The 19210-nt window shown below is 44.2% G+C and overlaps 2 protein-coding genes across 5 annotated transcripts in view; one reads left to right on the top strand and one right to left on the bottom strand.

The window, feature by feature from the left end:
- The first annotated feature begins 3731 nt into the window (after positions 1-3731).
- On the top strand, positions 3732-13974 carry NUDT15 (nudix hydrolase 15). Its single transcript, XM_025478312.2, has 3 exons — positions 3732-4084; positions 6825-7021; positions 11230-13974. Exons 1-3 carry the CDS (start codon positions 3927-3929, stop codon positions 11370-11372), a joined length of 498 nt encoding a protein of 165 aa, XP_025334097.1. The 5' UTR covers positions 3732-3926; the 3' UTR covers positions 11373-13974.
- A 3311-nt stretch (positions 13975-17285) lies between these two features.
- MED4 (mediator complex subunit 4) overlaps positions 17286-19210 on the bottom strand; it is a 57284-nt gene continuing 55359 nt past the window's right edge. For all 4 annotated transcript variants that reach the window (XM_049099231.1, XM_049099232.1, XM_025478310.3 and 1 more), the window contains one exon: positions 17286-18177. In XM_049099231.1, the coding sequence (XP_048955188.1) occupies positions 18005-18177 (173 nt within the window). In that variant the 3' untranslated portion in view covers positions 17286-18004. The remainder of the gene's footprint in view (positions 18178-19210) is intronic.

Here is a 19210-nt window from a genome sequence, read left to right as displayed (position 1 = left end):
TTTTAAAAGTTGTTTTAAATATTCAATTCCTTTTCATCGCTATATAAATTTTAAAATTAGACTGTCAATTTTTACTGGGAAAAAAAAAAAAGCCTTCTGGCATTTTTGTTGGAATATCATTGAATCCCTGTAAATCAATTTGAAGAGATTTGACAGGGGTGCCTGGGTAGCTCAGTTGGTTAATCATCTGCTGTCAGCCCAGGTCATGATCCTGGGATCCTGGGATGGAGCCTCACATTGGACTCTCTGCTCAGCAGGGCATCTGCTTCTCCCTCTCCCTCTGCCCCTCCCAACTGCCATGCGCGCTCTCTTTCTCTCTCTCTCTCTCTCTCATGTGCTTTCTCTCTTACATAAATAAATAAATAAATAAATAAATAAATAAAATCTAAAAAAATTAAATTTAATTGAAAAAATGAAGAGGGGGGCACCTGGGTGGCTCAGCAGTTGAGCATCTGCCTTCGGCTCAGGGTATGATCCCAGGATCCTGGGATCGAGTCCCACATCAGGCTCCCTGCATGGGACCTGCTTCTCCCCCTGCCTGTGTCTCTGTCTTTCTCTCTGTGTCTCTCACAAATACATAAATAAAATCTTTTAAAAAATGAAGAGATTTGACAACTTAACCATATGGAGTCTTCTGATCCAAAATCATGGTATTTCTCTTTTAGTTAATTTCCATCAGGAATGTCTAATAGTTTTCATTGTACAGATTTTACACATCTTTTGCTAAATTTATCCCTTAATATTTTATATTTTCCACGATGTTGCTTTTCAGATTCAGTTTCTGAATTTATTAAATATTATTTACTATTACTTTATAATAAAGCATTGAATATCTCATGTAATTTTTTGAATACTCCACTGAACATAAAAAACTGAATGGTTGTAAAGGTACAGGGAGCTGTATCTCACTGCCCCTGGACAGCAACACAAGAGAGTACCACATTGCATATCGCTACCCTGGGAAAACATAAAAATTCAAAATTCAAATGATGGTTTCTACAGAATGTATGCTGATCTCACACTACCATAGAGTCAAAAAACTATAAATAGAACCTCATAATTTGGGCACTATCTGTATATGGAAATATAATTGATTTTGTATATTGACCTTGAATTCTATGAACTTGCTAAACTTATTTGTTTTAGTAGCTTTTTGTGGATTCCTTAGGATTGTCTGCGAATAAAGACACTTCTCCCTTTCCAATGTAACTTTCACTGATATTTCTTGATTTTATTGGTTGCACTATCTAGAACCTCCAGCGATGTGATGACTTAAAGTGATATCCTTGCTTCTCTTAAATCTTAGTCTTTCATCATTGCATTGGTCTCCTAGGGCTGCCATAAGGAAGTACCAGACTAGGTGATTTAAATAGCATTTATTTTCATGTAATTCTGGAGTCTAGAAGTCTAAGATCAAGGTGTCGGTGGGGTTGGCTTTTTGAGGCCTCTCTCCTTAGCTTGCAGATGGCTATCTTCTCCCTGTGTTTTTACATGGATTTTTCCTCTGTGTTTGCTTTAATCTTCCCTTCTTTAAGGACATCATTCATATTGGATTAGGACGCATCCTAATGACTCCATTTTAACTTAATTACCTCTATGAAGGCTCTATCTCTACAATAGTTATATTCTGAAGTATCAGGGGGTTAGGATTTCAACACACAAATTTGAGGAAGGGGGTGTAACTCAGTCCATAACAACCATTAATTATGATGTTGGTTGTAGGTCTTTGTAAATGTCCTAAATCAGGTTGTTAAAATTCCTTTATTTCTAGTTTGCTTAACTTTCTAAAATCATTAATAAGTGCTGAATTTTCTCGTTTTTTTCTACATCTATTAAGATGATTATATGTGTTCCTTTTTTCTTTTTTAATATAATAAATTCTATTGATTGATTTCTCAAATATTAAGCCCACTTTGTAGTTCTGTAATAACTCCATTCAGTCATGATGTATTATCCTTTCTTATATGTTGCCATTTTTTAAAATTTTTTTTTATTTATTTATGATAGTCACACAGAGAGAGAGAGAGAGAGAGAGAGAGGCAGAGACACAGGCAGAGGGAGAAGCAGGCTCCATGCACCGGGAGCCCGACGTGGGATTTGATCCCGGGTCTCCAGGATCACGCCCTGGGCCAAAGGCAGGCGCCAAACCGCTGCGCCACCCAGGGATCCCTGTTGCCAATTTTTATTTGAGAAAATATCATAGAACATCTTTGGGGTGCATAACCTATTAAAGGACGTATTTGTCGGTGGAAGGAGAGATGCACAAATGTTTAGTCATTTATCAGAACACGAAGAATAAAAAAAAGAACATGAAGAATAAACATATTACTTTGAAATATGTAGGCAAATATCAGAAATAACAGTTCAAAGAGCTAAAAGTGAATGAAAGCAAGACTGGTGCATACAGTCATCCCCATTCGTCCTCGTTTTTCAATGTTTTTAGATTATATGCACATTACTTTGATAGAAGTCAAATTTAATTTATAGTAATGGAAAAAAGTAAATCTTCCCCATCCAGAGACTAGTCATTTGTTTGTTTTTAGTTTGTTTTCATTACAACTCTGATTGAGCTGGGACTTTTTTTTTTTTTTTTTTTTTGGTGGTGCATAGTGTGAACAACTCAAACAGGTTCTCCTTCCTCCCAGATACCTAGTAACTCCTTCCAGCACAATGTATTGATTGTGTTTAACTTTTTTCCATGTTGTGTTAATACTCTGAATTATTTATACCAGGTTGTTTCTATATCATTTGTCCTTGCCCTGGTACCACACTGATTTGAGCTGTAGCTACAATGAATTTCCTGTGGTGGAGAAATTCATCCAAACAAACAAAAAAAGAAATAGGATGTGCAAGGCACAGAGGATTATAAAAGCAGGTGGCTGATAAATGCAGGGTTTGGATGAATCTGAGAGTAGATATTAATATAGAAATTGTTGGGGTTTGGAACAAGTGGTTAAGAAAGATTTCCTGAGACATCTTTGCTGCAAAAAAAGGTGGTTTTATTAAAGCATGGGGACAGGACCCGCGGGCAGAAAGAACTGCACTGGGGTTGTGACAGGTGACTGATCACATGCTTTCTTTTTGTTTCATTTCTTTAAATTCAATTTGCCAACATATAGTACATTATTACTTTCCGATGTAGATTTCAATAATTAGTCAGTTGCTCTAACACCCAGGGCTCCTCCCATCACCCAGTTATCCCATCCCCCTACCCACCTCCCCTTCGGCAACCCTGTTTGTTTCCCAGAGTGAAGATTATTATATCCTTTCAAGTTGGGAGGAGGTTAGGGACAGTACAAGCCTCCAAGATATTTTGGAAACAAGGTTTCTGGATCCTGAGGGGCCTACCATTAGGGGAAAATAAGGTCATTTATTCCTGTTTAATAAAAACTCAGGCACGAGACCCTTCGGATGTGTATCAGTGGGCCACAGGCTTGGGGGATGATTCCCAACATCTATCTTGGAGGATAGAGATAAGGGGAAATTTCCAAAGGAATTTTTACAAATTAAAGAAGGCTTACAGGGTCCTACAGGGATCAGGCTCAGGTTGCCTGGAAAGGAAAGTATTAACCCGGAGGCGGCTGGGCTCCCAGAGGAAGGTCACTGTGCCCCTTTCCACGAGTCACCGATGGTCTACACACAGTAAGGAAATTCACAATGTTGTTGCCCTCCTTTCCCACATCAGATACGGCAACGCGGCAAGCGCGGCGGTTAAGAGGCCTCCCTAGAGCCCCGACCGGCCGGCCTGGGTGCGCCACTGGCTCCCCAGCCCCGCCCCCGGCCCACGTGAAGCAGAGACGCCGCACTCCAAGGGAAGCCCCAGAACTCGGGCTTTGAGTTCTGCGCCGGCGCAGACGCGGGGAGCGATTGGTGGCGGCCCGGGGGGCGGGGCCGACGTCACTTCCGGCCAGCAGCCCGCCCGCGCGATGGTCGCCCTCCCGGAGGCTGCGGGGCGGCGGCCTGGGGTCGGGGTCGGCGTGGTGGTGACGAGCAGCAGGCACCCGCGCTGTGTCCTCCTGGGCAAGAGGAAGGGGTCCTTCGGAGCCGGCAGTTTTCAACTTCCGGGGGGCCACTTGGAGTTCGGGTGAGCGGCCACAGGATATACCCCGGGAGAGCCCCAGGTGCGGGGGACGGGCGCGCGCCGTGCGTGCGTGCGTGCGTGCTGACGCTGCGTCGCCTCGGGGTCGCCCGCCGCCCCTCGGGCTGCTGCGCCCCGCCCCCTGGCCCGGTGCCTGCCGCGCCTGCGCCGTGGGGTGCTCAGCTGCGGGGGGCGGGGCGGTGGGTCTCTAACCTCGAGCGGGCGGGGTGGCCGGCTGGGCCTCTGCACCTGTGCCAGCTGCATCCGGTGCCCGCGAGCTGGGGGCCGAGCGCGGGGAAGCAGCGGCCAAGCCTTGGTCGGAGCCAGCTCGGGGCTTTGCAGCGGCCTCGAGGTCGCCCGGCTGTCCGTGGGGCCCCGTCACCCGACAGACGCCCGCCGCCCCTGCCGTGCGGACCCGGCTGCTGGGCGACTCCGATATGTATTATCGCAGCCCTCGAGGGCGGGCACGTGCCGGGGGCAGGTTTCTAGAAAACGGACACGTGCGTTCCCACCTTGACAACGTGCCGTTTCCTCACCCCAGCGAGATAACTCTTGAACAAGCTGTGCTGCTCGGTCTGTACTGTTTCCCCAAATTGTCTTGAAAATGCCTTTCTATTGTACCGATCGGGAGCGAAGAAGAGCACAAATCACATATATTGGGCGCCCGGGGAGCGCCTGCTTTCGGCCCAGGGCATGACCGCAAGGTCCAGGGATCGAGTCCTGCATCCGCTCCCGCAGGGAGCCCGCTTCTCCCTCTGCCTGGGTCCCTGCCTCTCTCTGTGTGTGTCTCTTGAAGAAATAAATAAAATCTTTAAAAAAAATTACATGTATTTTACGGTTGATGAATTTCTTAAATCTCCAAATCCAACAGTAACACCCCCCCCCACACACACACACACACACACTTTCCCTTTCTTTCCGTGCCCTGGTGAAGAATCTGGGTCATATGGAGAACTTGGTACCTTCTGACTATATTCTCCTAATCCATCTGTTCCAAAGTGCTCGTTAGGCGTGGAGCCTTGTCCCAGCTCCGTTTTTTGTTTTTATTATTATTATTTATTTATTTGTCCCAGCTCCGTTTAATCAGACTTTGTCTTTTATGAAACATGGAGTTCTTGCGATCCTTCAGCACATGGAGTTTTTTAAAAGGTCTTCAGGATTTTATTTAAAGATGTTCTTTATGTATTCACGAGAGACACAAAGAGAGGCAGAGACACAGGCAGAGGGAGAAGCAGGCTCCATGCAGGGGACCTGATGCAGGACTTGATCGCGGGCCTCCAGGGTCACGCCCTGGGCTGAAGGCAGGCGCAGAACCGTTGAGCCACCCAGGAATCTCTGGTCTTCAGGATTTTAAAAAGCATCAATAAGCCTATCATTTTTAGGCAGGCTTGGGAGGCTTAGCAGTTGAGCACCTGCCTCAGGCTCAGGTTGTGACCCTGGGGTCCCGGGATTGAGTCCCACCTCGGGCTCCCTGCCTGAAGCCTGCTTCTCCCTCTGCCTGTGTCTCTGCCTCTCCCTCTGTGTCTCTCATGAATAAATAAATCTTAAGAAAAAAATGTTTATCATTTTTAGATAATTGATATAAGCCGTCAGTTAATAAGTCATACAATTTTTAGGTTGAGCATCACATTGCCCAGACGGACACACTATATTGTACCTTGTTGATAGTAAGTGTTAGGTCACAAACTAAGCACTAGTTAAAATATATAAGTACTGGAGCAATGGCTAAAAGTAATAATTACACAATGAAGTGTTGGAATCTTCACTCAGATATGCAATGATAAGAGCCAGAATTGAACTTTAGTGAGCTTTTTACTAAGTGCTGGATATTATGCTAAGCTCTTCACATGTGTGCTTTCACTTTTTTTTTTTTAAGATTTTTATTTATTTATACATGAGAGACAGAAAGAGAGAGGCAGTGACACAGGCAGAGGGAGAAGCAGGCTCCATGCAGGGAGCCTGAGGTGGGACTCGATCCCAGGACCCCCGGGGTCACGTGCCGAGCCGAAGGCAGATGCTCAACCGCTGAGCCACCTAGGCGTCCTCTTCCATTGTCTTTTTTTTTTTTTTTTTTTTTTTATTTATGATAGTCACACAGAGAGAGAGGCAGAGACACAGGCAGACCCCCCCGCCCCTGGTGGTCTCCTGTAGTATCTGCTGGGCCCAGAGGAAATTTGCAGTGGGCCCAGAGGAAATTTGCAGTGGAAATGCCTTTGCGATTGCCCTTTCTCCTTGCTCATATAAATCAATCAATCAATCAATCAATCAATCTTTAAAAAAAAAAAATCTGAGCTATAGGAAAAGACATCATTCACTCCTTGATACACGTACAACCCAGTGAGGGGGTGGCTTATCTCTTTTTATTTGTCCAAGGTAGAAAGTAATGGACTTTGAAATCAAAGCTAGGTCTAGCTGGTTCCAAAGCCTGTGCTCTTTACCTGGTATGCTAAACTGTCTCCTGGTGACATACGGCCTCCAGGCACGTGACCTGGTGCTGAATTGGCTGAATGTTTAATAATTTTTTTTTTTTTTACTCCATAGGAAGTCCTTCTGGTCTTCCGATAACTTCAGATACCTTATAACCCAGATAAGAAGAGTATCAAAAGCTGGGTTGTTGATTGTTTTAAAGCATGAGCCGGTTCTTTTTGCTTTACACTAGAAATTCCTAGCCAAGAATTTCATAGCAAAAAAAAATAGTAAAGTAGGTAAACGGAATTGAATACAGTGGCGTGCTTCTGTGTTCCAGGGAAACGTGGGAAGAATGTGCTCAAAGGGAGACTTGGGAAGAAGCAGCTCTTCACCTGAAAAATGTTCGCTTTGCCTCAGTTGTGAATTCCTTCTTCAAGAAAGAAAATTACCATTATGTGACCATACTAATGAAAGGAGAGGTGGATCTGACTCACAACCCAGAGCCAAAGAACACAGAGCCTGAAAAAAATGAAAGTAAGATAATTCTATAATCATGCACCTTCTTAGAGCAGCATATCACGGAAAGAGAATTAGAGTCTCTTCATATGGAAATATAAATATACCCTCCTCCCCACCCCCCCCTCGGGGACATAAGGACACAGCAGGAAAGAGAACTGGCTCCGCAGACATACCTCCTGACTCACATCCTGGTTTTCCCCACTAGAGATGTGTCACCTCGGGCAAGTTATATAAGGTCTCTGGGCCTCTTTTCTCCTCTGTGATACAAGTAACCACCTCAGGTGGGTGGTTATAGGGATGGAATGAGTTAACACGTATAAAGAACCAAGTGGACACCACAAGTGCTCAGGAAATCTTAGTTTTATTGTTAGTGTTTAATTTTGTTTCAAACTGATTCTCAGCGAAACATTTAAGGGGCCACCCTCAGTGTTCTCACCTGTGCAAGAAAGGTATAAATTTCCCGAATAGGGATGCCCGGGTGCTCAGTGATTTAGCACCTGCCTTCGTCCCAGGGCGTGATCCCGGGGACTCAGGATCGAGTCCCACATCAGGCTCCCTGCATGGAGCCTGCTTTTCCCTCTACCTGTGTCTCTGTGTCTCTCATGAATAAATAAGTAAAATCTATAAATTAATTAATTGATTTCCCAAATATAATTAATTAATTAATTAATTTCCCGAAAAGCAAGTGATGAACCTGACAAAACCGCTAATCCTCTGTGTTGAGTCCAGTGCTCCGAAAGCTTTAACAACAATTGACATTTGCCGAATGCTAAGCATTGTTCTGGGGGCTTTGCATGTCTCACCTCACTTGAAATTTCGTAAAGCTCCACGAGAAAGAATAAAATCTCAAACTTCTCAAACATACTATTTGCCATCGGAAACCTTACCCAGGTGTGTCTTATGTACTGGACCTCCCCCTGGGAACATTTCATTTATTCTCTAATGTTACTCACCAAGTACCGTGTGCCAGACACTGTTCTAGGCACTAAAGGAATCCTGGTGGGTAGAGCAAAGCCCCTGCCCTCTCAGACTTTACGTTTTAGGGGTGGGTTGGGGAAGGCAAGGAATTAACAGGTGTTTTAAAATCCAACGGTGAGGAATAAGAAGAAAAACAGGGACACTTGGGTACCGCATCAGGTAGGGTGGTCAGGGAGGGCTGGGGGGGGGGGGGGGGCGGGCGGAGATGCCTAGGCCTGGAGGCAGTGATGTCTCTGGAATGAATGAATCACCGCTGAAGTGTTTTGCAGACCGAACTGCTTGCATGAACAGAAAGGCATGTTCCACCCAAAGGCCTGTTGACTCCGAGACGATTTTTCATAAAGCAGCTCCTCGAATCCCTCTACAGTGAGCTGCAGAGTCTGAGCTGTTTTTACTCACTGCACTCTCACGCCAGATGTGCAGCTTTTCTCCTCACACCACACAGTTCTCCAGACATCCGTTAGGGTCTTAGGATTACACTGTCTGGAGTCCGTGTCGGATCCCAAAACTTAAGGAGCTCCGCCCCACAGGACTGCCCCCACTCCAAACACCAGTCGCAAGTCCCAGCCTCCTGTACTCCTGACTGCCCACAACCTCCTCTTTAGGTTCCTTATTTGCTAGAACGGGCCTGCCCAACTGAGGAAAGCACTTTGCTGATGTTACCAGGTTATTATAAAGGAAACAACTCAAGGAGAGCCAAATGGAAGAGGGGCACTGGGCCAGGTTGGTGGGGAGAGGGACGCAGAGCTTCCACACTCTGGACGAGCAGGACGCCCTCCTGGCACCTTGATGCAGTCACCAACCGGGAGGCTCTTGTAGGGTTTTCACGGAGGTGCCTATGGAATGGGATCATTACATACTATTATTGCTGTAATTTATTAAATCATTGTCTGCTGGCGATTAACTCAATCTCCAGCTCTTCTCCCTTCCCTTCCGGTGGGATGTGGGTGGTGCAAAGTCCTTCTGGTCACCAGCCCCCAGGCTGAAGCTATGTAGGGAACCCCAAGGACCCATCAGCTTATTAACATAAACTCAGGTCAGCCCCTGAAGGGGGCTCCTTTTGGATGACAAGTGATGCTGCTCTCACCTCTGTCACTCGGAAAATTACAAAGGTCTCAGGAGCTCTGTGCCAGGGAACAGGGAGGAAGGCCAGATACGTATTTCTTATATCACAGTAACACATACACAAACACCCAAAAAGTATCCAAAGGGACTCAATTGGCCTAGAGTACAGCTGAAATCATTCATGCTCCAAAACGGGAAAGCAGGAGAGGTAGGTGAGAAACGCACCAGGTTCGCTGGGGGAGCCCACTACGAGTTCGGCACTCTCTCCCACCCCTAACTGTCCTGGGTGAATTGAGGACCGTAACAGTGGAAACAAAAAAGAGTCTTGACATCCTGAAGCTGCAGGGAGGAGCAGTTGATTACTTGTCTTTTTAATATTAAATTGAGGTGTAAATATGCAGGTTTCCACTTTAATACCTTTCTTGGGACTCAGTTTACTTTTTTCCCTTTACAAAGCAAAATATAATTCATATAACAATTTTTTAAAAATCAGTCTGAGGTTTCTTTTATTCAGGTAATATGCACCAATTACTGTTATCTTTTTTTTTTTTTTAAGATTTTATTTATCCATCAATGAGAGACAGAGAGAGGGAGGCAGAGACACAGGCAGAGGGAGAAGTAGGCTGCATGCAGGGAGCCCGATGTGGGACTCGATCTCGGGACTCCAGGATCACGGCCTGGGCCAAAGGCAGACGCTCAACCGCTGAGCCACCCAGGTGTCCCCGACTGTTATCTTAAAAACCCTAAACTTGAGGAGGAATGACCATTTCCTAATTTTTATCTCTAATACAGGCAAAAAAACAAACCTGAGACAAAATGATGAAATGGTTTGGTTTTGCATACCTCACGTCCTCAAGAAGCAGACATAGGAAGTGTTCATTTGTAGAGAAGGGCTGAGGAGAAAGCACCCAAGGGACCGACTGTCCCCCCAGCTCTGGCCAGTCCCCGGCCAGCAGCCTGTGTCTCCCAGGGCCCCGCTCACCTGGCCTCTGCGGGGATTGGCAGGGGTGTGCATGGCCGAGCCCTGGTGCACAGGGACTTCCCGTCCTGCCCCACGCTGCAGGCCTGCGTTCTCCCCTGACGTTCAGAAGGCACCTCGGGTTCAGTTCAAGGGTTCAGCTTCAAGTCGTCCTCTCCTGAACTGTGAATACACAAAAGCAGATACGTAGGCTCATTCACCTTTGCCCCGCTCCTGTTCATAGAGTACGTTGCTCAGAATATGTTGAAGGAAGGAGGGGATGAGAGGGATGGGGTTCCCTCATACCCAGCCTACCCTGCCCTGCTTTGTAACAGCTTCTCCTCTTTTTTTCTTTTTTTTAAAGATTTTATTTATTCATGAGACACAGGCAGAGGGAGAAGCAGGCTCCATGTAGGGAGCCCGATGCAGGACTCGATCTCCGGACCCCAGGAGCCAAAGGCCGATGCTCCTCCACTGAGCCACGCAGGCGTCTGTAAATCTTTCCTCTTCCAATGGATTTTTTTGTAATTCAGTCCCATCCATACTGTCTATCTAAAGTACACCAAGAAGAATACTTTTTATTCTCTGCACAGTTTCCATTGCCTGGGGGGCTCAGTGGTTGACAGTCTGCCTTTGGCTCAGATCGTGACCCTGAGGTCCTGGGATCGAGTCCTGCATCGGGCTCCCCGCAGGGAGCCTGCTTCTCCCTCTGCCTGTGTCTCTACCCCTCTCTGTGTCTCTCATGAATGAATGAATGAATGAATGAATACATACATACATACATACATACTAAAAAAAAAGGTGGAGGATAGCTGAGGAATTTCATGATTACCTGTTCTATAGGTGAGGTAACTGGTCTATTTTAATGTAGTGTTGTAACCTATAGTATATAAAGTTCTGTGCGTTTTGTTTAGCCAAATATTCAAGCAAAAATTGAGTGGTCCTTAGTCTGGGTTTTACCATATGGGGCCTTTATAAGCTCGGCTTCACGATGACATAGCAGCATGTTTTAAACGATCACTGTTCTGTTAAGATCATCCTAAACGCAAATTATGTTGGCACAGCGGAGCTAATGCATAGCCCCACTGTGATTAGTAGCATGCTGTTATTAGCAAGTCATTTTTAAATTTAATTTTTTTTTCTAAGTGTAGATTAACTTGCCAACATAAATATTCTCTGTTCCTTCCAGCTAAATAAATTGATTTGGTATCTTCTTTTCTAGGTTGGGAGTGGGTTCCCTGGGAAGAATTTCCTACCCTGGACCAGCTTTTCTGGGTACTGCGATGTTTAAAGGAACAAGGCTACAATCCATTTAAAGAGGACTTGGATCATCTGGTGGGGTACAAAGGCCATCATCATCTCTAGGCAAGAAGATAACGTGATTTATTTTGAAAAGACAAAATGAGGTCCTGTTAGAGAATGAAAAATAACCCACATTTCAGAACAACTGCATTCTATCTAAAAGTTTCCATATGATTGTCAATTTATTTGCTGTCTCTTCATATACCCACCACCCTCTCAGCCAGGACTTGTGAAACATTTTCTGGCATTAGGTCAGTTAGGTCATGTGAGACTGAGACTCAGAAAGTGTGATAAATGGTGATATTGTGGCAATTCTGCATCCTGTACTCTTCTGTGATATTTACTGTGCAGTTTGCCGTTACCCGCTGCATGGAGGGGACGGCAATAGAACAGCCTCCCTGTGTCCCTTCAAATAGAGATCCTCGTTCAGATGCTGACATGCATGCCTGCTGCAGCATTTGTCACGTATGTTGATTTTCCTGTTTTATTTAAAACAAAAATTTCAGGGGATCCCTGGATAGCTCCATGGTTTAAAACGCACCTGCCGTAGGACGTGATCCTGGAGACCCGGGATCGAGTCCCACGTCAGGCTCCCTGCATGGAGCCTGCTCCTCCCTCTGCCTGTGTCTCTGCCTCCCTCTCTCACTCTGTGTCTCTCATGAATAAATAAATAAAATCTTTAAAAATTTTTTATTTTATTTTATTTTTTTTATTTATGAGAGACACAAAGAGGCAGAGACCGAGGCAGAGGGAGAAGCAGGTTCCCTGCGGGGAGCCCGATGCAGGACTCGATCCCGGAACCCCGGGATCACGCCCTGGGCCGAAGGCAGATGCTCAGCTGCTGAGCGCCCCCCACCCCGAGTGTCCCTCCCTTTTCTTTTTTAATCGTCTGTCCCATGAACCTTCATAAGGAATCTATGTTCCTTAGTCCTCTTTGTTTTTCTGTTTGGGTTTATTTGTTGTCATTTTGTCTGTGTTGGTCTGTGAGTGCAACCACAAGCTTCCTGGAGGGAAGAGGTACTAAGACCCTTGAACCGTGATGCAGTGCCTGAAACGGGTCCCAAAAGGCTGTAGGGCCGGATGCTCAAACTTGAGTGGAAGGCCCCACCCAGGTCTCCAGGCAGCAGGCAGCGGGCAACTTCTCCAGGCCGCCTTCCCACAGCCTCTCCGTGACTCTGAAACGCTTGAATGTAGCCACATTTGGAGAAACACTGCGTTCCAGGCACTTGGCCGTGTAACCAATGTGGCCGTTGTGCTTTGCACAAACCTAACATCCTTAATATAGGAAAGGCAGCTGTAGGATACTAATTTTAAACCTTGGACACTTTGAGTGGAATCCCATTGTAATAAATCAGACCAAATATCAACATTACTGTTGACACTTAATCAAAGTGAAACCCTATTGTTGCACAGTAGAGACGAGAGCACGGAATGTTCTGGTATGCAGGTTAGAAAAAAATTGAGCAGAGGGGATTCTGGAAAAGCCCATTCTTAGAGCACTAAGCAGTGATTCCTGAGGATGTTTTCATACCAAACCTGTGGCAACCGGGTTTTCAGTGACAGAGAAATGAGCGCTATTAGGTAAAGGGGAATATGCCACCCTTAAATGGGCCATTTTGGCATATTGATTAATTTTAATTAAGGTTACTGAAGAAATAGCCAGTGCAAGAAGGCATCCTCTGTGTTCCTGAAAGCGGGAAATAAATCTCCCACGTGAAAGGCACCCTCCATATGCACCAGGAGGAAGAGAGACACGGTTATCCCCAGAGATAGGGGATTTAGCAACAAGAAGACTGAGATATCGTTACTTCTTCACTGATTAACCACCCCAAGCTCAGACCCCTTTGGTTTTGTCAGTTCTTCACGAATGCATCGTTCCTTCATCTAAAAGGTATAAAAGATGCCTGTGCCGGGCACTTCGTTGATTTTCATATTCGTATGGGCTCCCGTATATACAAAATTAGATTTCTCTTCCTGTGACTCCATGTCGATTTAGCAATTAGACCAGCCAAAGAACCTAGAAGAAGGGGAAAGCTTTCTGCTCCCACGTCGGAGACGCTCACTTTAACAAGGGTCCCACGTACATGAGTCTCAGGTACTTGCGTCAGGATCAAGGAGTGAACTTTCCAGTACAGGAAAAGCAGCAATCCAAAAGCATGACTTTTTTGGGGGTGGGGGTGGGGGGTTGTTTAAAAATTTATGCAAACTTTTGAGGTGCCCGGGTGGCACAGTTGGTCGAGCATCTGACTCAGTTTCTGTTCAGGTCATGGTCTCAGGGTCGTGGGACTGGGCCCCATGTCAGGCTGCTTGTGCACAGCACGGAATCTGCTTGAGATTCTCTCCCTCTCGCTCTGCCCCTCCCCCCTGCTCATTCTCTCTCTCCCTCTCTCTCTCTCTGATAAATAAGTCTTTAAAAAAGATAATAAAAAATTGATGCAAACTTTGGATTGTACCTCAGGAGACCCAAGTGTTCGATTATGACATTTTTAGTCATGATGTCTTTGATACTAATGTCTTTAAATTAATACTCATATGTGTATTTATTGATTTTTGAAGACCTTCTGCTCCATGCCACAACTCTTGGGAAGTTGTTTTGTTTTGTTTTGTTTTGTTTTTACCTTCTTAGAAGTCATTGTTGCAATAAATGTTGAAGTTTTGAACTGTCCCTGTGTTTTATTGTGCTTGCCACTATTTGGATTTGTCTTGGTGTTTGGGTCGTGTGCGTATTATCTGGCCCTCCCCTGCCCTGCAGCCTCTGTCTTATTCCTCACTGTACCCTCAGCACTTGGAAGATGCTCAAACACATAAGGAAGGAAAGGGAAAGCAAAGGACGGGATAAAGGGGAGGGGGACTTAGCTACGGGGGCTCGAGATCGACACTGTGAATGGCAAATATTGCTTCTCACTGACCCCACGTCGGCCTAGGAGGCCTTCGATACGGCAGCCAGCACCTGTCACTGGGAGGTGAACCTAGTGGAAATCTGTTCTGCATGATCACTAATGCTAATAGTCTTAGATGGGTCCCCGAAAGGCTTTAGGGTCTGATGCTCAAACTGGGTGGAAGGCCTCACCCAGATCTCCAGTCAGCAGGCAACCAGCAAGTTCCTTAGAAAGTAAAGTAGCTAAGACATTTAAAAGGGAGGTTTCAGCAAAAGATTTAGAAGACAATATAGTTATTTAAGAAATAAAAGTACCCATTTTGTGGCAACAGAATTCACTTAAATGGCCTTGAAGTCAATTGTTACAAAGAAAATCATTTTACCAGGTAAATGTTATAATTAGGGAGATACATGCTGGCCAAAGGTTTGGTCTCATACAAACTGCTGAAAAAAAATTTGTGTTAAAATGATGATACAACAAAATAGTTCATTGAAAATACTAACCAAATTCAGTAAAATGGTCTTAAGTGTATGTATTGATTATGCAAGGGACCTTAGAAAGGACCTCACATATGCCAAATTGAATATAAGATTAAAAAAGCAAATACGTTACCAGACCATTAAACATTTACTTCATAAAGCTTATCCAGTCTCCTGGGTGATGTAATGGGCCGATCTGTGTCCCCATACAATATTGTGACTTTGGTCATCCGAATTTCTCATAGATCTATTTGGCTTTTGTCCACAGTTCCTGGCTTACAGCTTCCAAAACCCTTGTAATTTCCGCAGTATGGAGAGTGATAAAAAAGTGTCTTTCGTTAATGCGGCTTTGGGAAAGGGCCCAGAATGAAGGCTGGTTGCCAATGGAGCCACCTAAGTGAGTAGGGTGATTAGAGGATCGGGCCTTGCACACCTCCTCTGCAGAGGGGAGGGGCCTACGGGCTGAAGTAATCACCAAAGGACAACAATGTAATCATAAAAACCCTGAAGGGCAGAGATCAGAGAATTCTGGGTTGGCCATCTGGGGAGGGTGGCATGCCTGGGGAGGGCATGGAAGCTCAGCTTGTTCCCTATTCTTGCCCAGTTCATCTTGAGCATCTGGATGTTGCTGACTTGTATCCTTTTATAACAGATCAGTAATCTAGTGCATAAATAGCTTTCCTGAGTCCTGTGGGCCATTCTAGCACATTAATCAAACCTCAGGAAGGAGTGCGGGGAAGTTCGGATTTATAGCCAGTCAGTCAGAAATACAGGTAACGACAACCTGGGCATGCGACTGGCATCACCAGCTTGGCCAAGTGGAGGGAGGAACCAGATCCTATAGCCAGGTAGTATCAGAACTGAATTGTAGGGCCTCTTGCTGTTGTCCAGATTGCTTGTTGTTGGGGGTGCAGGGAACCACCCCCTCCCACCACACACGTTGGGACTGGTATCAGAACCCAAAATTCCAGTGTGGAAGGCCTAAACCCCAATACCTCAGAATGTGACTGCATTTGGAGAGATCTTTAAAGGGATGACTAAACTGAGGCCATTAGGGTGAACCCTAATCTGGTCTGCCTACAGTCTTTAGAAAATTTGGATCCACAGAGACACTAGGACTGGGGAGGGGGAGGTATGTGTTCAGAGAAAACGTCATGTGAGGACACGGCAAGAAGGCAAGCCACGAGACTTGCCAAACCTCCCAACACCCTCATCTTGGGACTTCTAAAATCCAGAACTCTGAAAATTCCTGCTCAAGACCTGAGTCTGTTCTTTTGTTACAGCTCACCTAACAGACTGACCCAACAGGTGGCCTAAGTATCAGGGCTTAAGGAACTGGAACCGAAACAACCAACGTTTGCTATTGTGGGTCTGCCATCCCTGAAGTGGAGCTTCAGCATCAAAGCCATCTTACTGAAGAGTCCAAGCTTTTCCCTTTCCTTGGCATTTTAAAACAGAATAAAATTGGAATAGAATTAACACTTGATGCAGAAAACAAAATGTTAACATGAAAAATTTTCAAACATACCAGAAGCAGAAAATAGTACAGTGAACTTCCATATACCCTACACTCAGAAAAGCACTGATTTTGCCTCGTTTCAGCTCACTCCTTTCCACCTCCTTTCCCTTGGCTATAGTATATATGCACGTATATTTTTTAATTAGGCAACCAATATTTTACCATGCCACATACCCGTGACTGTGGCATGCCGATGAATCCACATTAAAAGTAAAGACATTGAACTGAGATAATTTGTATTTTGTTAGAATCCCAAACCAGGACACTCACACTTTGTTCCTTGTATTATTCAAGATTCCAATCTAAAAATGTAATTTCATTTCCAGGGTAATTGCTGAAGTTGGAAGACAAATGTTTTTCTACAGGTCTTCATTTAAATACTAAAAAGGAAAAAGAGTTGCAAGGATGTAGATTACTAAAAACTATTATAGCATCTCAGGAAATACACATTCTCATTTTAAAAAGTGTATACATGTGGATCTTTAAAACAGATCAAAAAACCTACCCAAAAATGTTGACAGGATCTCTTGGTAGAATACGTTTCATTTTCTCCTATGTAATTTACTCTATTTGCTAAATGCTCCACTATGGATGTTGTTACTTTTGCAACCTGAAAAAAAATTTAAAAGTACACTAAAATAAATTGTAACTGTATAAGCATATTATTTAAACATGGAGGTTAACCATTAGAAGTTAAAAGTGGTTAAGTGATTCCCTCTGGGAACTGCAGTGAAACGGAAGGTGAAGGCAAGAGGCATGCTTCCCATTCTAAAACCTTTCAATGTCACTCTTAAGATCAGACATTATGTAAGCTTTTTAAAATTATTAAAAAAAAAAAAAACAACAACAAAAAACAAGTGGGAAGACTAATGGAAAAAAACAAAAAAAACCCACAAGAACCAACTTCATTATATTTCTTCTAAGGTCAGTATGGGCCTTTGTGAGACCTACCAGTTGTGACTACTAGTTCAGCTGTATGCAGTACATCATGTTCATTCACACTCCCGAATTCTACTTTAGTGCATATAAAATGCAACTGGATTTACAGAAATAATTTACTTTCACTGACGACATATTTCAATTAAAAGAAAAAAGCATACAGAGTACAAACAAGAGAGTTTATTTACAAAACTTACAATAATTACAGATAGTACAAATTGAGACAATTTCCCCCGTTACTGTGACCGAAGCTACCAGCCTTCACTTTAAAATGAGGGTTTTGTTATTCTGAGATATGATAGACATTCAGTGATCCACTGCCCTTATTTAAAATGCTTTTCTAACTAATTCCAGGGGCTGATTAGTGTATGTACAGCGGTCACTTCCCTCAACGTGTATTTCCAGACCTACTATGTACAAGTCCAACATAACTGGAATATAATGGCGTAGAACAGCACTGAGTAATTTTTTTCCCAACAATAAATTTTGATTATTCTTTAAATATTCATTTAGTGGTTTAGAACTGAAACCATGATTTTTGGCTTTTAAAAGAAAAGTCCAGTGATTCTTGATGGGCCGCACCATTCCGCTATAGCCAGTATTACCCGGCTATTTTTTACAGGTTTACAATAGTTTTAGAAAACAGAATTCCACAGCATTCAATTCTGTTTTGTTTGGTTTTTAGAGAGGGAGAGAGGCAGGGGGAATCTTCAGAGAATCTTCAGCAGACTCCATGCCCAGCACAGAGCCAGATACGGGGCTCAACCTCACAACCCTGAGATCACGACCTGAGCCAAAATCAAGAGTCTGACACTCAGCCGAGCCACCCAAGTGCTCCCCATGGTATTCAATTCTGTATGAATTGTGTCTTTTATGTTTTTAATCAGAGTCACTGCTACTGCTCGAGGAGTCTGTTGACATAACTTCTACATCATCTTCATTTTCTTTATTATGCCCCGGAGGTTCCAACAAGAAGTCATTACTGTGATTTGGTGGTAACATATTCATTGACATGTCATTTGACTGCCATGGGTACTGCGGAGCAAGGACATCTGGAGAAAAGAAAGAAGTATATGTAACAACACTTCTACCAGTAATTAATTTACTACTTAACTACACTTCCCTTCATGCACAGAATCTGAAGCCAGTATTTTTTTAAGGCCAGGAATCAAAACATACATTTGGCAAAATTAATGAAGATCAAAGTTATCAAGAAAAAGCATGGTGTTAAAAAAAAAAAAAAAAAAAAAAAAGAAAAAGCATGGTGTTTAATAACCAGAACCTGTGTTTTATTTTTTTAAAAATCATGCTTCCATCTAGGTAACTTTATATAATCAGCTGACCTAATTTTTCTTTTGTAAGACGTTCACGATGACCCATCAAATGTGTCTTATACGTGTCAATGTAAACTATACACAGATATGTATTAGGTCGTATATAGTATTCTCTCTACACATTTTAAATAGCTAACATGTGCTATACTAAGTATTACAAGTTTAAACTGCCTAAGCTTTGAATCCACTGAAAACGTTTCTCCTTTGCCAGCAGCCACCATGTTAATCTTCGTCAGCAGAGGGCACTGGAGGGACTGTGCAAGGGGACCAGGCCTAGGGATCTGTATGTAGTTTTCCTTCTCAGGCCTGTGGTGCCGGCTGCGCAGGGACATCAAGCACCTCAAGCGGTGCTCACTCCCTCGCAAGTTTCAGGGGCATTGAAGTCTCACCCTCACCCTCAAGGCGGCTTCCCAGCCGGGCTCCCAGGAACCTGAAGGCTGGTGGATGGATCCCTGCCTGCCGGCTGCAGCCTGGGAACACCCCCTCCAGCCTCTCTGCCATCCCGTGGGCCACAGATGCTTCCCGCATCTGTTAGTGCTCTATTTTTTAAAAACAGCTCTCTTTACCCTTTAGTAGTCAGTACCAAATTTTCTTTAAATTTTCCTTGTTCATATTACTATGTGGTTTCTGCCTCCTGACTGGCCTGTGACTGGCAGGATATGGAATAACCCAAATGAGAAAAAGGCAAAGATATCAAAGGAAACTAATGCACAGTGAGCTCTCAGTTTGTCCTTTAAGCAGTTTTAAAAAA

Source organism: Canis lupus, chromosome 22 (genome assembly GCF_003254725.2).
Source record: "Canis lupus dingo isolate Sandy chromosome 22, ASM325472v2, whole genome shotgun sequence".
Taxonomy (NCBI): Eukaryota; Metazoa; Chordata; class Mammalia; order Carnivora; family Canidae; genus Canis; species Canis lupus.
The sequence above is the reverse complement of the archived record's forward strand: the minus strand, read 5'-3'. Positions and strand labels throughout refer to the sequence as shown.